The sequence below is a fragment of the Anastrepha obliqua genome, chromosome 3 (assembly GCF_027943255.1).
Source record: "Anastrepha obliqua isolate idAnaObli1 chromosome 3, idAnaObli1_1.0, whole genome shotgun sequence".
Classification (NCBI taxonomy): domain Eukaryota; kingdom Metazoa; phylum Arthropoda; class Insecta; order Diptera; family Tephritidae; genus Anastrepha; species Anastrepha obliqua.
Window position 1 is genome coordinate 13,077,231 of NC_072894.1, and position 15,536 is coordinate 13,092,766.

Consider the following 15,536-nt stretch of genomic DNA (forward strand, 5'->3'; position numbering starts at 1 on the left):
AAAATGAATTTCAAACTTTTTGTCGATAGTAGCTCTCACTCAAATCTCGTTATGTCTGTAAATATTTATTATTTTTTGACTGACGTTTTGACCCACTTTGTGGAACTAGAATTTGACAAAATTTTGACCACATATAAAATCGACGATGGAGAATCCAAAAATTCAATAAAAAAATAATGGCCTATGAGCACATAGGCTATTGTTATACTAAGGGGACGATATATTCGCCGAACAAATTCTGTCGAAGTTAAAGGAGCAAATCGCCTTCACCCAATTGCTTTTGATAAAAATTGAAAAGCTTGAACAAAAGCAAGACACCAAAAAATCAAAAATATGAAAACGACCGTCAAAGTTATGGCCTGGAATACAAATGGAATCATGAAGGAGGAACTGGAACTTATTCTTGAAAACAGAGAAATCGACATTTGTCTTATATCAGAAACTCACCTAACAAAGCAAATGTTCATCAATTTCAGAAATTGTCAACACACTGTCAAAAAGGCTTGTTTTTGTTCTTTCGAACTAAAAAAACAAATTCGAAATCGGATGGAAATTTATTTATTTATTTATTTATTTATTTATTGTCTTTAAATGAATACATTCTTACAGACTAAATTAAGCTAAGAAATTGGCGAAGTTAGGAGTGGTTCTTCACATCAACTTACTGAAAAACGGTTTTATGGCCATAAAATGAAATTTTGGGGGTGTATTGGAAATTTCTCCTATACCATTTTTCTTAGTTTTACTATACCTACAAGTTGTACTAGGTCTCCATAAAAGTATAAAATCACTCTCGCACAGTGTATTGTAATATGAAATGTGATCAATTCAAAATTTTTTTAAATAAACATAAAGGAAGATTTGTAATTGGAGGAGATTTCAACGCAAAACATGTAAACTGGGGTTCCCGTTTAACAACTAGTAAAGGCCGCGAGTTATTGAATGCCTCCCAACAACTAGGCTGTGATATTATCTCTACGGGTAATCCAACATATTGGCCAACAGACCCGTCTAAAATACCCGTTTTAATGGATTTCTTTGTTACAAAACATATTCCGCGAAACCTAATGTTTATTGAAGATGGAGTCGAACTAAACTCAGACCATTCGCCCATTTTTCTCACCATTGGAGGGGAATTAAAAAAAAAATTACACACAATATCTCCCTTTCAAACAAACTTACTGACTGGGACTACTTCAAAAATATAATCGATGAAAAAATAGACGTAAAAAGCATAATAAAGAGTTCTGAAGACATTGATAATGAACTTGAAGACTTTTCGATGCAAATTCAAAATGCTACTTGGATGAGCACACCACTAATTCAAGAGCAATACTGCCGCCAATCGTATCCAACTGAGATTTTAAAAATCTTACACGAGAAAAGAAAAATAAGGAAAAAGTGGCAAATATTGCGGTTTCCCGAATACAAAACTAAGCTCAATTTTCTTACAAAACTTCTTACCAACAAGATTGTAGAGTTCAAGAATACAAAATTAAATGATAAAATTAAAAGACAAAGCAACGGATTACTCCCTATGGAAGATGACAGCTCATATGAAACGACCTATCTGCCACAATCCACCTAAAAGGTTGTGTAATGGTATTTGGGCAAAAAATGATTTTGAGAAGGCAGAGGCGTTTGCCTTGCACTTAGAAAAAATTTTTCAGCCAATTGAAGATACTAACACTTTTAATGATCTTTCAACTGTGCAGGATTCAACGTGCGTCCAACCGATTACAACCGGAGAATTGCGTAATGAAATAAAAAAATTAAAGCTTTAGAAATCGCCTGGCTTTGATGTTATCACATCTGAAGTTTTAAAAAACCTCTCACCAAAAGCTTTAAGAAAATTGCTACATATAATGAACGCTTGCTTAAAACTAAAGTACTTCCCTTCACAATGGAAAGTATCAGAAATAATAATGATGCCTAAGCGCGGAAAAGATACTAATGAATTAAGCTCGTGCAGACCTATTTCATTGTTACCCATAATGGGAAAGCTTTTTGAAAAATTGTTTTTGACAAGACTAAAACATATTATACGTCGATTTCAAAGCTGCATTCGACAGTACGAAGAGGAGTTATCTGTATGCCGCGATGTCTGAATTTGGTATCCCCACAAAACTAATACGGCTTTGCAAGATGACGTTGCTCAACACCAGCAGCGCCGTCAGAATTGGGAAGGACCTCTCCGAGCCGTTTGATACCAAACGAGGTTTCAGACAAGGTGACTCGCTGTCGTGTGACTTCTTTAACCTGATGTTGGAGAGCATCGTACGAGCCGCAGAACTGAATCGCTCAGGCACAATATTTTATAAGAGCGTACAATTGTTGGCGTATGCCGATGATATCGATAACAACCGCGCTGTTAGTTCTGCCTTCTCTAAACTGGATAAAGAGGCAAAGTGAATGGGTTTGGTGGTGAACGAGGACAAAACGAAGTACCTCCTGTCTTCAAACAAACAGCCACAGTTACAATTTCGAGGTTGTAAAAGACTTCGTTTATTTAGGAACCAGCATTAACACCGATAACAATGTCAGCCTTGAAATCCAACGCAGAATCTCTCTTGCCAATAAGTGCTACTTTGGACTAAGTAGGTAACTGAGCAGTGAAGTCCTCTCTCGACGAACAAAACTAACACTCTATAAGACTCTCATCATGCCCGTCCTAACGTATGGCGCAGAAGCTTGGACGATGACAACATCCGATGAAGCGACGCTTGGAGTGTTCGAGAGAAAGATTCTGCGTAAGATTTTTGGACCTTTGCACGTTGGCAACGGCGAATATCGCTGAAGATGGAACGATGAGCTGTATGAGCTTTACGACGACATAGACATAGCGCAGCGAATAAAGATCCAGCGGCTACGTTGGCTGGGTCATGTCGTCCGAATGGATACAAACGCTCCGGCTCTGAAAATATTTGATGCGGTACCAGCTGGTGGTAGCAGAGGAAAAGGAAGGCCTCCTCTGCGTTGGAAAGATCAGGTGGAAAAGGACTTGGCTTCACTTGGTATGTCCAATTGGCGCCGGTTAGCACGAGAAAGAAACGACTAGCGCGCTTTGTTAAACTCGATTTTAAATCGCGTAAGCGGTTATCGCGCCAATTAAGAAGAAGAACTAAGCACTTTCCTAAATTTCTATAAATAGAAAATAATTTTTCTTAGATTCATAGAATGAAAAGTAAATATTTAAAATTTTCTCAGAAAATTATTGGGTTGAGGAATACTAAGTTCGTAGCGTTTTTACCGAGGACTTTTATTTAAACAAAAAAAAAATAGTTATTATATCAATAAGTTAGTCAATTATATATGCGCCGTTGCTGTTTACAACCTCTTCCCACCGCTCCACCAATTTGTTGATGCCGTTCCGCCAAAAAATACTTGGTATGTTGTCAAAGAAGTTGTTGAGCCACCTTTTAGGGACCTTTTTATTATCGAAATAAACGCCCTTCATATGGTTTCCCAGTGAGTAGAAAATATGATAATCATTTAGTGCAATGTCCAGAGCATTCAGCGGATGCTGAAGGAATTCCCATTCGAGCTCTTGGAGTGAGGCTTTGACGACTTGTGCAACATGGGTCCTGGCGTTGTCGTGAAGGATTGTGGTTCGACTATGTCAGCCAACGATTAGGAGTTGATATACATATACCATAGATGTCGCTAGGTGTATTTTTAAACCTTCCCAAATGTCTTGTTTTTTTCGTCTGTCATCTGTCAACAATATTCAGTTCACTGTTTATTACGTTTCATACAACAATGCATTTTTGTCGCTCTTAAAAATGTCGAATTTCGTGCCTTCAAACTACGATTTGTGGACATCGTGAAACCATTTGTGAAATGCTGCTTTCCCGGTTCAAAAGGAAGTCTTTTTTTGCATCGAATCGTTACGGCTGATGAAAAATGGGTGTATTTCTCCAATCCCAAGCGTAAACGATCGTATGGTCCGCCCGGCCACAAGCCATAAACAACGGCCAAACCAAATCGCTTCGGTCGCAAGGCAATGTTATGTGTTTTCTGGGTTCAACGTGGTATGATTTGGTACGAGCTATTAAAACCAGGTGACGGTGCACGCTACCAACGACAATTGGCCCATTTGAACAACGCTATACACCGAAAACGCCCAGGATATGCCGATCGGCGTCACAAAGTAATTTTTCTTGATGGCAATGCACCGCCACATGCACCGCCACATTGAACAAGAGCGACCCGGGAATTGGTGGAGACGTACGATTGGGAACCGCTGGTGCATGCGGCTTACTCACCAGACTTGGCGCCTTCCGATTATCATTTGTTTGCATCGATGGGCCACGCACTTTACGAGCAGCGCTTCAATTCTCACGAAGAAGCCAAAAATGGCTCGTAGATTGGTTTGCGGCCAAAGACGGCCAATTTTTTTGGCGCGGCATCCACAAATTGCCTGAGAGATGGGAAAAATGTATCGCTAGCGATGGCTATTATTTTAAAGATTAAAATTGTAACCATTTTTTGTTAATAAACGTTTAAAATTGAAAAAAGGCTCATTTCATAGGTATACATCTGGTATGTTAAAAGATAGCGACCAATTCAGCTTCCAGGATTAAAGCAGCAGGCATGCTGAAAAAAAGCTCGCACGTTCATGTATCAGCTGTACTATCTGTGGAACACTTGCATGGAAAACAGACTACCTGGTTCCCTAAAATCTTAAAATTTGAACAAAGACTATAGATCAAGAATACACGACAGAAAGGATTGGCAGTCCAGGGTCCAGCAGCGATCAAGGAGCTGCCTTCAGAGCGCATCAATTCATGATGTGTTAAAGGATGTATGAGGTCGCTCTCGCGCCACACTTTATTGGGTCGCATGCCTCTCTGGAATGGAGGGAAATGAAAGAGCGGAGAGTGTGCAAGGAAAGGCTCTAGCTGGACCTTCAGCGAGTGGTAGAGGACATAAAAAAGCATTGCTCTAAACGAACTGTACACTGCGATTGACTTGAGCGTCATCGCGGAAACCCATAGAAGGTCGTCTCTGACTACTAACTGTAATACTCGGAAAGTTGGTACTTTGCTTTGTTAAGCCTTCTCCTCGCCTCCTCTGGACACTTCATCCACCTATGTGAAGGTAGGTTCAGTGGAAGCAAGTTTCGTCAATCCCAACTTTCTTATAATGAAGCCCCGATCGCACCGGGGCTATCCAATTATATTCAATGTTGTACTCTTTGGGGAATGCTATTTGAAAAACATGAATTCTTTCAAAATTACCACATCATAAGAAATACAACCTTTTAAAGTCTCAATTTATTCATCTCGCCCATAAGATGGAATTAAAAAATTTTCATGCGATGATTACATTTTTCGACAGGAATGCATGGAATGCAGGAATGATCAACCTACTTCGACTGTTGACGCTGAAATACTCCACTTTGAAACCCTTGTACGTGGGGGGTATGTGGGTTTTAAAGAAAGAGGGAATCGAAGAAAGAGTCAGCAAGACCGCTGGTTTAACGAAACATGCGGCATATGGAATGGGACAGCAGGAACGTCGGTGAAGTCAATTTCTATACAACATAAATGCTTTCGAGGCACGGGTATTTCCAGACATACCTGTTAAAAGTAGGGATCGGCGAGCACCCCTCATGCATATACGGGGATGCTGCCGAAGATGACGCTAAACACACATTCTTCCAATGCATGCGTTGGGAACAAGAACGTCGTACACTGAAGAGAATGCAGTTGGTCTCATAAACACTGAAAATGTAATCGACAAGATGCGGAAAGAATTACCCGGACAAAAAATCGGGATCCGGATGCAGGCACATCTGCATAGAGACAACTTTGTAATGAGGAAGATGGAGCGTCACTCTGAAGTAATGCGAAAGCGGTTCCAGAGTGGCCGACAGTGGCAGCAACTTTGATGATGCATTCGGCATTTTCAACCTCCTCATCCTCAACAAAAGCAACAAAAAAAAAATCGTGATACAACGAGTTCCAACTTGGCCGCCGATCTTTACAGGGCGAATTCCATGAAGGCCAACCGAAAACGGTTATTGTGCCAGAAATAATCGACAAGCAAATAATAACGCAAAATCGTCATATCGTTCATATCGCGGGATAGAGACATTCTTGAGCTTTAGTGGTACCATATTGCATGAATTGAACATTGGATACCGAATAATTTGACAATTGCCCAAAAAAGGACTCGTGTCGATTGGTGTAAGAAAATGTTGAAGGAATTTAACCGCGGTTCAGCCCGATTAAAAGCACGTCCCTGCCTTCGTAACAAGAGATAAATCTTGGATCTACGCTTATAAGATGGAAACAATACAGCAATCGTTAGTGTGGGGGTTCCAAGATCAGCCGAATTCAATAAAAGTTGTTCGCAGAGGAAACACCTTAAAGCAAATGGTCAGCCGTTTTCGTAAAATCTGGTCATGTCGCCACTGTACCGCCAGAGAAACTTAAAACAGTCAATTTAGAGTGGTACACAACCATTTGTTTGTCAGCAGCTTTCGAAAAAACTAAGGAAAATCAACCGCCGAAGACGAATCATTCGTCACCAAAACAAGGCGAACTCTCACGTATCGGCTCACATAAGGGAATTTTTGAGCACTCAAAAGATCGAATTAATGGGGCATCCGCCTTACAGCCCTGATTTGGCACCTAAATATTTCTTTTTGTTCCCGAACATCAAAAATGAGATGCGAGGTAAACGTTTTTCAACGCCTGAAGAAGATTTAAACAGCTCGATTTGCAGGTATCCACTTTTGAAAAAGTGTGGCAGAAGTGCTTTGATTAAAGCGAAAGCAAAAGTGTATTGACTTCCAAGAAGAATATTTTGACAAACAATATAGCCATAATGAATATTATTTTAACTATGTTTTCATTGTTGGACGCGAAATATAAAAGGCAACCCTCATACAATTTTTTATCAGCTATTCGCTGTTTTTTTTTTTAACAAAAAATCAATACAGAATTACGCGGAATTACCTTAGAAATAAATTCACGGAATTAAAAGTTTCGCAACCAATAAGAAACATAGCCAAATTTAGTAAGCTGTTACAACAACAACAACACCATAGCAAAAAAATGTATTTTATTCTTTTTTTGGTTAGAAATTTTTACTCAAAAAAAATTGGAAACTCATGTAAAAATTAATAATAATATATAGACAAGAAATTTTTAAAAATTTTCAAAATTATTTTTTTATTACCAGCTAGCTTTAAAATGAAATTTGAATATTACAGTTCCTGATTCATTTGTGCACTAATAAGGCACGCATACACAGGTGTAGGGTGAATACCAGATCAGCTGGGTTTTTGCTTATCCCTTAAATAATGCCAGCATTGTAGTATACTTTTAGGCCGCACACCGATCTACACACTTACAATTCGCCGGTTCAAAAATTATGCCAAAGCACGAGGTAGCGAACGCAAACGTGATCGATAATTCTGGGAACCAAAGAACGTATAGCCAGTGAGCTTACAGTTTTATATCTCTGCACTCTCTTCACTCTCTAGACGTTCTCTGATCAACCCACACCAACTCGTAAAAACACAAATAAGTAATATGCAAACAGTACAAATTTTTAAAAAGAGAAGTTGTGCCGTTGCATTATCAGAGGAGATAACAACACTACTGGGAAATTCTCTTTGAAAGAGCCTTTCATTCTAACATTCATTTTACTGGGTATGTATGTATGTGCGGAGAAATGCACTGCATTTATTGCAGTTAATGCGATAATCAAGGCAAGCAAAGTAGATAATAATCAAGATTGTATGTATTTACATTTTTGCTAATATTTACCGGAATGGGGTTTCATTGGTATACACTTTTATTATTTAGTAACTCTTTGCCTGCTGCTGTAGTTTGCTTACTATTCGCTTTCAAACTGGACCGCAAGCGCAGCAAAGAAGTCATTCCATGGCAGCCGGTTCTACGTTACCGGAATGACTCGGATTTTTCCCGACCAAGGGCTGCCGCCCCAGTAAACTAGCCCTGTCTAGGGAACCGGTTATCATCATCTAGCACCAAAGAAGTAATTGACGCGCATACAGCTGTTGTCAGCTAATTAGAAACGCTCCCTTTTGATAAGCGCTTGATGAGCATAATATTAAACTGTTTAAATTTACCGTTATTTTTTCTCTTAAAATCATTTGCATTGCTTTTGTTACTCTATTTACTACCCAATGCGCCTAGTTTTGTAGTTGTGAAATTGAAGTACCGTTAATATTATCCAACGCATTGCATGGGTTACTTAGTTCAAGGTAAATAAACTGAGACGAGTAATTAGAAACAGTTGTTCAATGCAAGCATATTCGGCAAGTTGCGTCATTTTAATAGTAATATAATCGACTTTTTGGTGTGTATATATTTTAAATTGGTTGTTTAAAAGCAACTAAAATATTCGTCTTCAAGATGTGTAATGGGAAAAAGCAGCAGATGTACACCTGCCCTGCGCAGCTCCATTTTTGACCTTCGTAAAGCTGGAAAGTCGTACAGTGAAATTTCTAAACAAGTCAAATGCCCAAAAAAATGGTTTTTAACGCCTTAAAGCATATCCAACTTTTTAAGACTGTTAAAGGCCCCGGAAAACTTCAGCAGAAATTGACCGCAAGATAGCAATCATCTCCAAAAGAGACCCAAAAAAGACTTTCACTGACATCCAACCGGAAATTCAGGATCAATATAATTTCGAAATATCCAAGAGGACAATTGCTTGGCGTCTGGTCGAATCTGGACTGCATGGCAGAGCAGCACGCAAGAAGCCCCTTCTAACCAAGATACAAAGGAGACGGTGAGTAGTCTTTGCGAGATCCCATTGGTCATGGACTCCAAATAATGGGAAATATATCGTTTGGAGCGATGAAACCAAGATAAATCGCATAGGCCCAGATGGTAGAAGGTATGTTCGACGGCCAATCAACCAAGAATTCAATCCTCGCTACGTTTCACGGGTAGTGAAGCATTGTGGAGGATCAATCATGGTGTGGGGATGTTTCTGGTGAAATGGTGTTGGCCCAATCCACAAGATTGATGGAATTTTAAATAAGGAGAAATACGTCGATATACTAAAAAATGTAATGTTGCCGTGGGCTGAGGAAAATTTGCCTGTTATATGGAAGTTTCAACAGGATAATGATCCAAAGCACACGGCAAAGTTGACGAAACAGTTTTTCGACGCAAATTCCATCAATGTTTTGGAATGGCCATCATCCAGTCCAGACTTAAACCCAATAGAGCATCTCTGGGGTGACGTTAAAAAAGCCGTGAGTGCCAAAAATATCCCAAATATGGATGTCCTTTTTGCCGAAGTAAAAACGGCATGGCAAGCAATACCTGTGGCGCGCTGTCAGAATCTCATTACATCAATGCGCAATCGATGTGGGGCAGTGTTGAAGCAAAAGGGTTATGGAACCAAATACTAACATAATCTTTATGTTGATCTGATAATACATTACTGTTTCTAATTAGTTGCCCTATCCAAATCGTGCATTTCACATGCTTTAAAAAAATATATATATATTTAATAAAGAATTGGGATTAAATTGTTTTCCACTAGTTTTTAAGTTTATCATATGTTTAAATAAAATTGGCAACAAGTTATGAAAATACGTGTTTAAAAGGAAAATGGAAAATTTATTTTGAAATGAGTGTCGTTTCTAATTAGCTGTCAACAGCTGTAAATATACAATTTGAAATTCGTAATAAAGAAAACAAATTAAACCTTTTCGATATACGCGCATTTGTCTGAATATTTAGTCATTTACAACAGCTTATTCTGCACCTAAGAAAATGCCTGTAAAAACAAGTGTTTGGATGTAAAATGTCAAGGAAATGAAAGGTTCTACACCACATACAACTGCATGCTTGTGCCAAACAACATAGATAAGAATTATAGTTAGATTCATTTGTATGTATTTGAAATGTGAGGGCACTGATATGACAATTGCATTTTTGGTACGCGCTGTATTCCACAAAAACAGCAGATATACCTTTTGTTTCAAGACTCATATATACATATATTATACATACAAACAACTATACATATCCAGGTGCATCTCTCACACAATGTTTCCACGACAGTCGGTTCTACGTTACCGAAACGACCCGGATTTATATCCGGCCAAGGACTGTCATTCCAGCAGCAGTCCCCGTATGCAAGTATGGGGAATGTTTATGCTGCTACAACAACAGGTGCATCTCTCGCTTCTAAATGAAACCAAAATAACTAAAATATCATGAAAATACGCTTTCCTGAAATTTACTGCAACCATAAACATCACGCTTATTTATTTTCTTATGTAGCCGTGTGCGTACATATATGTACATAGATAGGCCGATAACCGACAGACCACGGGCCAAGCAGAGCAGCAAAGCGAATCCCCATTAATTTCTATTGATAAGACATCCAAATTTATAAACGAAATGGTGATTTGATTTGCTACAAAGCTAACGAACACCAATCGCATCAGCAGTTGTACGCAGAGTGTTGATTAAACAGCATCGAAAGGAATAGCCATTTATGTACATACATATGTACGAGTATATGCAACAATAAATCGCTTGTGTACGTGATACCAATAGCATAATAAAGAGATCTTAAGTACTCACACCAAAAATTCCGCATCCGTCTAACCAGCATGACAACTGCCTTGGGCCGCTTGCGTCTAATCACATTTGACGTCACGAATACTTTGCTGCAATTCCGTACTAGTCCTGGTAAACAATATGGCGAAATTGGTGCACTTTTTGGTGTGCTTTGTGATAATGATGAGCTCGCAAAAAATTTCAAGGCTAATTGGTAAGTTATGAATGAAGTTGAATGTTAGTTAAGCTATACACACAAACTTTCTTTTTTGCTTTTGTTCAGGTATCTGATGAATAGAAAATATCCCAACTTTGGACGCAATTCGCGTATTGGCTGGCAACAGTGGTGGCATCAGCTTATCAGTGGTATGTAGGCGGGCATAAATTATCAAAAGAGTAGAGAAAATATTTCAGAAAATGTTTTGTGCCTCTTTTGCTAAAATCCCATCAATAAATTTATTTTCCCAGGCACATTCGCTGACAGTGGCTCATTAATACCCGAGGATAAATTAGGAAACTTATCCAATCATTTGTTGGAGCTTTATAAGACAAGCCTTTGTTGGCAGCATTGTAACGGCAGCATCGATTTACTCAATTATTTACGCTTGCAACAACAACTCGCTACAAACCATCACGAGAATGAATTTAATGATGATCACAGCAGTCATAAATCGCCAATTTCTCTGGGTGTCATTTCCAACTTTGATCCGCGCTTAGACATTCTATTGCGTAATCTAAAAATCAAGCATTATTTTGATTTTACAATCAATTCTTATGATAGTAATTGTGAAAAGCCAAATCCTGAAATATTTAACTTAGCCATGCGGTTGTCGGATTTGACTGATTTGAAGCCAGAAGAATGTTTACATATCGGTGATGGCCCAACCACAGATTATTTGGCAGCGAAAAATATTGGCTGGAATTCCGCACTTATACACGAGAAGAATGTCAACTATCTCATTCCAAAATATGGCGACAAAATTGAAGAACACTTCGTTTTCCCTAGTTTATATGATTTTCATAAAAATTTTTCAAATAATTTTATAAAGTGGTGAATTATTTTAACATTAACTAGTGTTTACTACTACAGCCTATGTAATAAATACAAAATATACAAACTCATCTGGATGATCGTGCTTGATCAGTGAGTAGCGCATGTACTCTTTGGTTGCATGTCACTTAGTTTTATAGAATTTTCAAATAGCTCAACAAGTGGATCCTGTGGCTTATTGCTTTCTTTATCATATTTAATTCCAATAGCCCATAGGGATTCTAAATCATATAGTTCACGTGCTTCTGCCGAGAACACGTGCAAGGCTATGTTACCTGAAAGCAGTGAATATGTGAAGATGTCCATTAAAACACATTACTTCGCTATGAGTACAAATATTATGTATACCTAAATCTAAAGCCATCCATTGGCGACTCTTTTCGCCTTCAATCTTCGGCATAACCTCACCCTTGTGACGTTTGACTTTGTAGATACGCCTTACAAATTCCGCAATTGCCAACATGTGTCTATAGCTGCGCCCATTGCACACCACCATATAATCAACGTATTTCAAATCTTTCGGCACAGTGCATACAAAAATATCTTCTGCGCTCTCTTTCCGCAACACATCAACTAGGTCCTCTACATCGAATACACCATGTTTGCCATCTGCAAAAAACCCATTTACAATACTCAAATATTTCTTAACAATATTTTATTACGATTCAAGTCCAGCCCCAAGAATTCATCGTTCGCCATTTGCTTTGGCTCCTCCTCTAACTGATAACGTTGACGTTCCTCTTCGACATCAAAAATCTCGTTGGCATCTTCATCGTGGAATACTTTGTATTTATGTCTCATGACCCCTGGCAACGGCAATTCAGACTGAAATTTTGAATTAGTAATTTGCTACATTTTGCAAGAATAGTTGGCGCAAAACTTTACTTACTTTTTGTGCAGCGCCTGCCTCGGCTAAAGGAGAAACCTTTCGATTCTTATTGCCTTTGCTTTCTTGCGTTTGTGGCTCCGTTTGTGTAAATTCGTGATGTAATGCACGAAGCAAATGACCATTTATTTTCTGTGATCGAATTATATGAAATACGTTACGTCTTAACATTTTTCTATATTCTTAAACAAATGCCTAAATCTTTTTGTTGGTCGAAAACAGCTGTTCAGGCAAACATTGCAAGTAGAAAGTGCCATCGGTTGTCAAATTCTGCCGATAGAAAGAACGTATTTACGGTCTTAGATTTTGAGTAAATAAAGGTGCACTCAAATAGATGTAGCAATACCTACATAGATGACGTATCGATGCGATACATGATGGAAAGAATAAATAGATGGCGCCTATCGTGGTACCGTTACTATGCTCTCAGCAAATTTGACAATGAGTGATGTCGTATTGACACCAGCATGGCCAGATTACCATTTTCGTAACTTGATTTAGCATTTTGTTTATATTATTTAGTCTCGGAGTTTTAGTTCTCTTTTGTTAAGGGGAAACGCCACTTTGAAAATTCAAAAAAATCGATTTTTAAACTACTCGATTTTTATGAAAATTCGATTAGTATAACTACTCAAGAAAATGTGGTAAAAATTTTATTTATTCCGATTTCTATGTGCACTTAAGTGAGCGCCCGTCGGTTCGGCCCCGTAGCGCTTACGATACGATTCTTTATTTCAAACGCGTTTTTCTCGAAACGACTTTTTTGACGTGATAACGTCTTATAATTCGATTTAACAGGCTGCACGCACGAAAAAATGTGTCGTTACCTTGCTCATTAGTGTTACCTTGCTCATTGCCGTTACCTTGCACATTTGTAGTTACCTTGCTCATTGCCGTTACCTTGAATGAACTGCAAGCGAAAGCGCGGAACGAACAAAGCAAACGAACGGCAACGTTCGACATCTTGCTCTCTCCTACTTAAGTGAGCGTATATATGTATGTATATGCGCATATGTAAATATTATATATAAATTCACGTATTTGTATTTGCATAGGCCTTCTTATTGATTATTATTAATTTGATTTACTTGAAGAATTTAAAATAAAACCAAGTTTGTTAATAATACCTGTTGTTTTAATGTTATTATTATTAATTTTTTTATTATATATGAAGGAAAAAATGTATGGTAATATTTACCACATACATTCCTTATGAGATATGTTGTATACTAATATATGTATATAAACATGCATATACATATACAATTTCGCGCAATTTTCAAAAAGAACAAATCTATATGTAAAGATGCATACAAGTCATATGGACATATCAAATATACGAATCTATTCCGTACGCAAGCAAATGTAAGCTAATGTGCTTGAACTGCAAACGAGAGCGCGGAACGAACGACAAAGAGCACAATCGGCCCCCGTGTTCGGCAACGTTCGACATCTGGCTCTGTCCTACTTGAGTGAGCATATATATATGTATGTACCATATATGCGCATATGTATATAAATTCACATACTTGTCTTTGCATATGCCTTTTTCCTGTGTGCATGGTAATGAACCATTGCTCTGTTGAGAATAGGACGATGATAGAAAAAGTAGGAAATGAAAGGTAGTGTTTCGCGTGTAAAGTGTCTTGAAGAAGGCAAATCGATGATGGTGCCTCTTAGTGTTGTTGACTTATTAACGTCTGATGCACAATCGAAATTGAAGATATCTTTCATGAATTTGATAAATGTTTCGTCATTTTTCACGTTTGTGTAAATGTAACTTGACCTATTCCATTGCAATTCCATTTACCTCCTCCTCTATATCCTTACAAAATATCTATCAAACAAATAAAATTAAAATTTTGTTTTGAAAATTGCAACCATTCCATCAATATTTTCTTATGACGTTGTCACGTTAAACTATCGTCAGTAAACCGACTTTTTGATACGGTGACAACGATTTCTCGAAGACTAATGAACCGATTTTAATTTTCTTTTTTGCAAAATTTTTGTTATCGCATTGGCTATCGTTGTACGTAGCCGATTTTCAAAATTTCGAAAATTACTATTTTTTTGGCGCTGTTGAAAATCAAAAAAATGGTGAAAAACACACATCGAAATTCAAATCACCACCATTTTGTCAAAAAAAAAAAAAAAATAAACAAAAAAAAAACGGCTACGTACAACGATAGCCACTATGTGCAGATTAATAAAATTTTTGTTTTTTTTGATTTCATATGATTATTCATTGCTGTATCGCTGCCACCAGATGACGTCATTTTTTTTTTAACTCGTTACGTTTATTTACATAAATTTGTCAATTTTCAATTTTTTAATAAAAATTTACATCAACATAGTTTAATACATATATAATAAATTGCCTTTTGTCTGATTCTCAAATAATCAAAAACAAATTTTCCAAAAATCTACTATTTTTTAACCCCCCTCCTTGGCGTTTCCCCTTAAGAGAACGACTTTTTTGCTATAAATTCAAACGCTTTTTAAAATGTGTTAAATGTTAAGAAGAGTTGAGAGAAGAAGATTTAATATTCTTGCATAACCTTAAAAGGAGCAAAAAATTAAATTTTCCATTTGAAAATATCAAATTTTATAAGAATCAACAATTGACTCCCAAATCTTCTCAGATTGACCTTTTTTAACATTCTTTTGTTTGATAATACAGTTTTTTTAACTTACAGTTTCGGTAGCTTTAAATTAAAAAAAAAGAAACAAACACCAAACTCAAAAATTTTCGCATAATGGGCGCAATCTTGTTTCTATCATTTTTGAGTAGCAACGCCCTCTCTTATCGAACCGCAAGACTTATGTTCAATATATAAACATATGTATACAGTCATTGAAAATTACTTAAGAACGATACCCAATTCTCTCCATTTGAGACCTTTTTCAATAAAATCACTTGAATATTTTGCATATGAGGTTTTATTTTATAAATTTGAAATGGTTTCCTTGCAGCGCCTTTACATTGACATTGATAAATCTCTACAACATTCAACTGGCAAGTATTTCCATA

At 37.4% G+C, this 15,536-nt stretch overlaps 2 protein-coding genes across 3 annotated transcripts; one reads left to right on the plus strand and one right to left on the minus strand.

Moving 5' to 3' along the window:
* Positions 1-10,618: 10,618 nt before the first annotated feature.
* LOC129241811 (rhythmically expressed gene 2 protein) lies at positions 10,619-11,716 on the plus strand. The gene is made up of 3 exons (XM_054878325.1): positions 10,619-10,779; positions 10,849-10,931; positions 11,034-11,716. The coding sequence occupies exons 1-3, from the start codon at positions 10,619-10,621 to the stop codon at positions 11,618-11,620; spliced, it is 831 nt and encodes a 276-aa protein (XP_054734300.1). The 3' UTR covers positions 11,621-11,716.
* LOC129241812 (mitochondrial assembly of ribosomal large subunit protein 1) lies at positions 11,477-12,754 on the minus strand. Of its 2 annotated transcripts, XM_054878327.1 has the most exons (5): positions 12,506-12,754; positions 12,279-12,441; positions 11,965-12,225; positions 11,685-11,891; positions 11,477-11,567 (listed from the first exon to the last, which is right to left on the minus strand). In XM_054878327.1, the coding sequence occupies exons 1-4, from the start codon at positions 12,671-12,673 to the stop codon at positions 11,707-11,709; spliced, it is 777 nt and encodes a 258-aa protein (XP_054734302.1). In that variant the 5' UTR covers positions 12,674-12,754; the 3' UTR covers positions 11,477-11,567; positions 11,685-11,706. The 2 variants fall into 2 exon arrangements, with proteins under 2 accessions (XP_054734302.1, XP_054734301.1); XM_054878326.1 differs by lacking the exon at positions 11,477-11,567 and having other exon boundaries at positions 11,602-11,891.
* Between the last annotated feature and the right edge of the window lie 2,782 nt (positions 12,755-15,536).